The sequence below is a fragment of the Paramormyrops kingsleyae genome, chromosome 14, assembly GCF_048594095.1.
Source record: "Paramormyrops kingsleyae isolate MSU_618 chromosome 14, PKINGS_0.4, whole genome shotgun sequence".
NCBI classification, from domain to species: Eukaryota; Metazoa; Chordata; class Actinopteri; order Osteoglossiformes; family Mormyridae; genus Paramormyrops; species Paramormyrops kingsleyae.
The window spans coordinates 21,508,485-21,514,323 of record NC_132810.1 but is presented as its reverse complement, the minus strand read 5'-3'; the positions used below and the strand labels follow the sequence as shown (position 1 = coordinate 21,514,323).

General features: G+C 38.1%; 1 protein-coding gene across 1 annotated transcript; it reads right to left on the bottom strand.

Moving 5' to 3' along the window:
- Positions 1-1,155: 1,155 nt before the first annotated feature.
- LOC111858011 (alpha-1,6-mannosyl-glycoprotein 2-beta-N-acetylglucosaminyltransferase) lies at positions 1,156-4,668 on the bottom strand. Its single transcript, XM_023839367.2, has 2 exons — positions 4,484-4,668; positions 1,156-4,366 (listed from the first exon to the last, which is right to left on the bottom strand). Exon 2 carries the CDS (start codon positions 4,171-4,173, stop codon positions 2,935-2,937), a length of 1,239 nt encoding a protein of 412 aa, XP_023695135.1. The 5' UTR covers positions 4,174-4,366; positions 4,484-4,668; the 3' UTR covers positions 1,156-2,934.
- Positions 4,669-5,839: the final 1,171 nt, after the last annotated feature.

The window sequence follows — 5,839 nt, the reverse complement described above, 5'->3', positions numbered from 1 at the left end:
TGATTCAAATTATAAACATGTAGGAATAAGATTTCTAAGAACTTTTTACTCAGCATATTATAGCACTCAGTTTTAGCTTTTTCACCTTTGTTCACCTTTTTCTGTGAGTATTGAAACACAAAATTCAAGAAAATAACTAAAGAAAATAGCTAACTCCAGTACACTTGTCCAAAGTGCAGTATATCTTCCTCTGATGATCTCCTTTGACGAATGCAGCAGGTGAACAAGTTTAAGTACGAGTTAAAAAAAAGTCAAGAACTCCCTTTATCAATCTGCCAAACTTCTGCAGATGTCTCTCTGAAGTTCATGTTTCTCCAAAGCTAAAAATGTATTTAATTATTGAAGTACATATAATTGTACAATATCATTTGATGCACAATTCCAAATATTGTTTCCTTTTCTATAACCTACATAAGAAAAATTACATACACACGCAAACAAACATTCTTTTTCGACACAAAAGTAATCAGAAATGAAACTGAAACGTCAGTGTAACTGTCAGTATCATTGCGAGATACACAGTATGTGGCATGAGAAGGTGTGAGGTGATAAGAAACTTCCCTCACGAGATCAGTCATGGAGAAATGAAACGTAGAAACGTTATATTTACATTAAAGTCTCGTTTCTGTGACATGTGGAAGTATGAAATCATACAATATCCTAAAAGCGGAATACGAACAGTAGTCTACACAGACGGGCCTTAATTTAAATAATTACATATAATATAACAGATAAAAAAATTGGGCTTATATCTGAACCCAGACTGGTATGCCCAATAAATGTGGGACGCTCATTGATGTCTGTGTTTACTAATGCCCCATTTTTGGTTGTGCATACACTCAGGATTTGCCATGCTATATTTAGGGTCCAGATATGCTCTTCACACCAATATTGTGCGTATCCTACTTGTTGAAAATATTACATTTATATCAAAGGATAAAGTATTAGATTTATTTAATGCCTTCAGTAGTCTTTGTAATCTCTGCATCTGTAAAGTTGACTTGTTTCAATCTTAATCATAAACTAAATTAACATGCAACTTTGAGTCTGGTAATGTCAAATCGTAACAATCAAACAATGGCTATTTGCACGTCATACATCATCCAGATTTTAGTTGGAGTTATGCAATTTGCAATAAAAAAGAAAAACACAACAATCAGTTGTCATTTTTAATATTCACATTACTTCTACAAAACTACAAAAATAACATCCTACAGAGAACTTAAAGACTCTCCTTGCTCAAGTGCCATGGAAAGACCTGAATTGACTCAAATGCTTAGCCATAACTAACTAGGCCATCCATTAACATGCTTCTGGAGGGTGTCGGATCTAACCAGTTAATCAAAAATGTTAAGGAATCCAGTTGGGCTTTCACTGAGGTTAAACATGGCAAAACAGAGTTTGCAGTCTTACATCATAAGAATGTTCTCAACGAAAGTGATTAAGCCCGAAAGCTCAGTTTTTTCCCCCCACAATGCCACAATAAAAAGATTTTGCACATATGAGCAAAAAAAATTCACTGGCAATTATTTATAAAACAATTGGCTCACTGGTTAGTTTCATTGTTAATGTCAAACATTATATGAATGATACGTTAAACCTATAGATTTAGAGTGACTGCGTATCCATATGAAAAGCAATACATATTTTAGTCAATGAGTCCTTGGATAGCAGAGCTGTTAATATTGATAGGAAGGACAGATTAAAGCCACCGATTAACCTGAAAACTGTATGGGCAATATGAGGAGGGAGAAAAATTACCATCATACATCAAATGTACAAAATATACAATGAATTAAAAAAAGTCAGCAAACACAATGGCAATGTCATAGTGTCCCTCCAAAGGTTTTAAATCTATTTTTGTACAAAAATATGTTTTTCCTCCATCCCTTACAAATTATACATCATTCACACATCGGATTCTTTTTAATAATGATCATTATTTCTTTACATAGAGCTGAACAAGGCTGTAACGCTCAGCTGTACATAGAGTCATCTTGCATTTTTTGGCTTATCTTTAAAAGACACAATGCGACAGTAAACATATTCTGCTGTCTAAAGGCATCCAAAGGCACATAAGTCTAATTTGCAATGAAATAATGATCTAGCTGTACAAATTAGCATTCAGTACACTTAACAGGAATAAGAGTCATGGAGGACTATACAGACAATAAAAAAAAGGTTGTAATGAATGCTAGATACAGAAAAAAAAACCTGGTCTTTGCTCCAAAAAATTAAATCTCTCCCTAAAGCTTGTCTTTATATACATTCACTATGCAGTTACACAATTCATATGTTGCAACCTTCAATATTGCACAGATTTAAAGATTCCTCATGGTGCACTCACCTCTTTGAAGTGCTGGACAGAATGTATTACAATGTGTCGCATTTTATTAAATAAAGAACCTCATTGCCTCCAAAAATGTTACACTTTTATATGAATGAAGGCAATTAACCTATGAACACCAGCAATATGCAACATACTACACTAAAATTGAGTGAGCTTTACATTATTGCATCACTCAACAAAAGTTACTGGCTGTAGGTTGAACCCATATGAGATCAAATTTGGTTAACAGATACTGTTTCTTGTGCAATGCAGTATCATAAAACACAGTATAAGTACTTGGTATGACAGCAAAAAAAAGGACTTGTCTTTGGCAAATTTTTATATTAAAATTAATGTTTAAATACATTTGTTAAAAGTGCAACGACTCCAAAAATGACTTGATTTTTGTATTTATATGATAATTCTTTTAAAAATGTAAAGACCCAACCCTTACTGGGCCAAAGTAAACTTATCAATCCTGAGAACATTTAAGGTTAAAGGTCATGAGGTAATCCAGTTACCTGCGACTGCTGGAACCTTATGGTGGTGACCCCTGATTTAACCCTGATATCACGGTTACCCAACAGCTACCAGAAAGAAAATATTCACAGAATATTTGCATAGTTTTTACACAGTACGTGATCTCGAATGTCTCCCCACCCGCCGTTTATCATATGATTCTTGTGCTCCACCGGCTGCTGACTGTTCACGATCAAAGAACTAGGGAACAGGAATTTTTGTGACAAATCCAAGAGCCCCTTAACTCCCTGACGAGCCACCTCCGGCTGGCAGCCTTGGTTATGGTGCAGTCCGCAGTTACCCGTGTGCAGAACTCGAGAGGACTTGGCTGCCAGCACCTTAAGCGGCTTCGAGATGCACGATCCCGACAGATGCTGTAGCGTCCAGTCCCAGTTGTAATCGTCGTAAGTGCAGAACTCCGCGTTGCAGCCCATCAGCTTGTAGTACATCTCCTTAGGCATGGCCATGCCGATGTTGTGCCTGGTTGACAGCCATCCGGACGTCTCAACCTTGTCGGCGAACTCCTCAAACCGCGTGGCGTCGTCATGGTTACCAAGCGCGAGCATGTCGCAGTCGGGGCACTCCTTCTTCTTAAGTGCGGCCATTCCCTCGAAGACGTGGTAAAAGTCTGGCAGCAGGTAGTTATCCTCCTCGATGAAAAGCACATACCCCGTATAGCCCTGCAGGACTCTCACTCGCTCCCACACGAAATGCAACTTCCACCACCAGTGATGCTTTGCTTGCGTGAAAGCGGATTCCCTGTAGTGTCCGTAAGAATCGGGATAGTCTGCGTTGTTGCAATTCATTTTGATAGCGCTGTCCTTTGAAATGTCCCTCGGGCAGTCTTTGGGGTCCTGTCCAGGAAATTCAGCAGGATACAGCTGCGTACTGTATGGAAAGTAAATCTGCAAGACTCGGCAGAAATCTATCCTTTCGATTTCACTGGCTATTTCCTCCGAAAAATAATCCTGGCTAAAAATTAAGAGTATGTTGTGAACACCCAGAACTTTTTCCAAAGAGTCCACCAGCAATTTGAGGTAGGCGGGTCGCTTATGGACCTGAACCACTACGACCAACTGAGGATCTGCCGAGAATTTGTCTGCATTATGAATGAACTGCCTGTAGTTACTTCCGTACACGGACTTCTTCATATTAAAAACGGTGTCGTATTGAAACTTACTCGTTGCGCTTGCAGGCGAGGCGACGTCCTTATTAATTTCTTGGTGGACATTGTCATTTTTACGTATCCTGATCACTACACAGAGAGCAATGAGCGCAACCAGTACGAAAATCAGCGCATTCCTCTTGTGAATTTTAAATCTCATTTTCCTGGATGGCAAGTTACCGAAGTTCACTTACTCAATGTACACTGACCCGTCCGATCACTCATATTTTTCAAATCTGACCGATCGAATGTTCTCATATTTGTATTTCTGTCGCCGTCATAGCTACACAGGGCGTTCAGTTCAGGAAGTTGCCAGATTTTTGACACGCAACAGGCATTCACGGCAAACTCATCTGAAAAGGGGAAAAAAATCAAAAAGGTTGTAACTTCGTAACAAGCGATCGCCAGCCGAAAGCACAATCAGACAAGCTTCACCTGTGAATAAATATCATCCGTCTTAACGGACTTACCTTACAAAAGTGTGATATGTAGACAGTACGGAGGAAACAGGAAGAAAAGGATAGTAAAGTTTGCAGAAGCTTTTCCGTGAATGGTGAAAGGAGGGGGTGTTGACTTAATTGACTGCTGACGTGGACTATTCAAACCAACAGGAGCAGGCAAAATGTGGGTTAACGAATGGTTAATCTGTCCCGGGTTACTGTAATGTGAGAGGAAACCAAATCCGGTGAGAAGCCGGGGGAATTTAGAACTGTCAATACTGAAAATATCTAAAAAGCTTTAAGCAGATAAGTGACAGATCTCATCATATCATATTTGTAGTTTTTACAGCAGTCTTTTATAGCAGCTCAGCGGTAAGGCGGGGAAAGGTTTCAACTATTCTGTAAGCCATATGAGTTGTGAATATAGCCTATTGGTTTTTTTTTTTTGTATGCCACAATCATCCTGTCGCTTATTGACTAAAGCCCACGAGCTGCGGATCACCTGACACAGTTGCACAATGAGTTAGCAAAGCAAGCAACGAGGAAATAAGCAGGTTTAGGTATTAAAGGCAGTCCTTTACATTTTACATTAACGAACAACAAACTATTACTGATTAATCAAAACAAGGTAAAAATAACTAAACGTTGTCTTTAGTGGACCTGATTTATGTTTTTTTAATGAAGCTGATGTGGAATAGCAAGCAGCTCTTCCTAACCAGCAGGCGTACTTGCTGCCCTAATAAAGGTGTATAAGAAATATCACAGTATGAGGGGGAAAAACGTCATTTAGATGAGACCGATGCAAAAACAAGATCCCCAGAGCCACAACATTAATACAAAACATTGAAATTGCAAAAGCAACTTTTACCTGGAGCAGACTTCTGTCCTATTCTGTACTCACTTCATTATAATATTATGCAATGCCCCAGACCAGTTTACTGCATAAATCTGTATAAGATGTAAATGTACACCTTGTTCAAATATCTTTCTCTCAGGTTTTTTTTATTTATTTAATTTTATTTGGTTCTTAATTCCTTAAAAACAGTAGGCCTGTCTTGCTAAGAAGCAAATATTTAGCAATATGGCTGTATTTTAATGGTCCACAATATTTACATCTGAATCAGTATGTACAGCAAGAGCCCTAAACAAAAACGGGAAGGGAAAATGTGAAGGTGGAAAATTAACATTAATCATACCTAAATTAACAGCTTTTTTTTTTTTAGCAAAACAAATATTGTCATTACATGCCTCTGCACGATGCAACATAAATCCACTGTCTATAGCTCATGTAATATTTAAAGCTTGTTAGATACAACAACCTGAACTTCAGCTCAGTCAGGAGTTACATGTACTGTAAATATTATGCATTGTTTTCTGCTGCCCCAC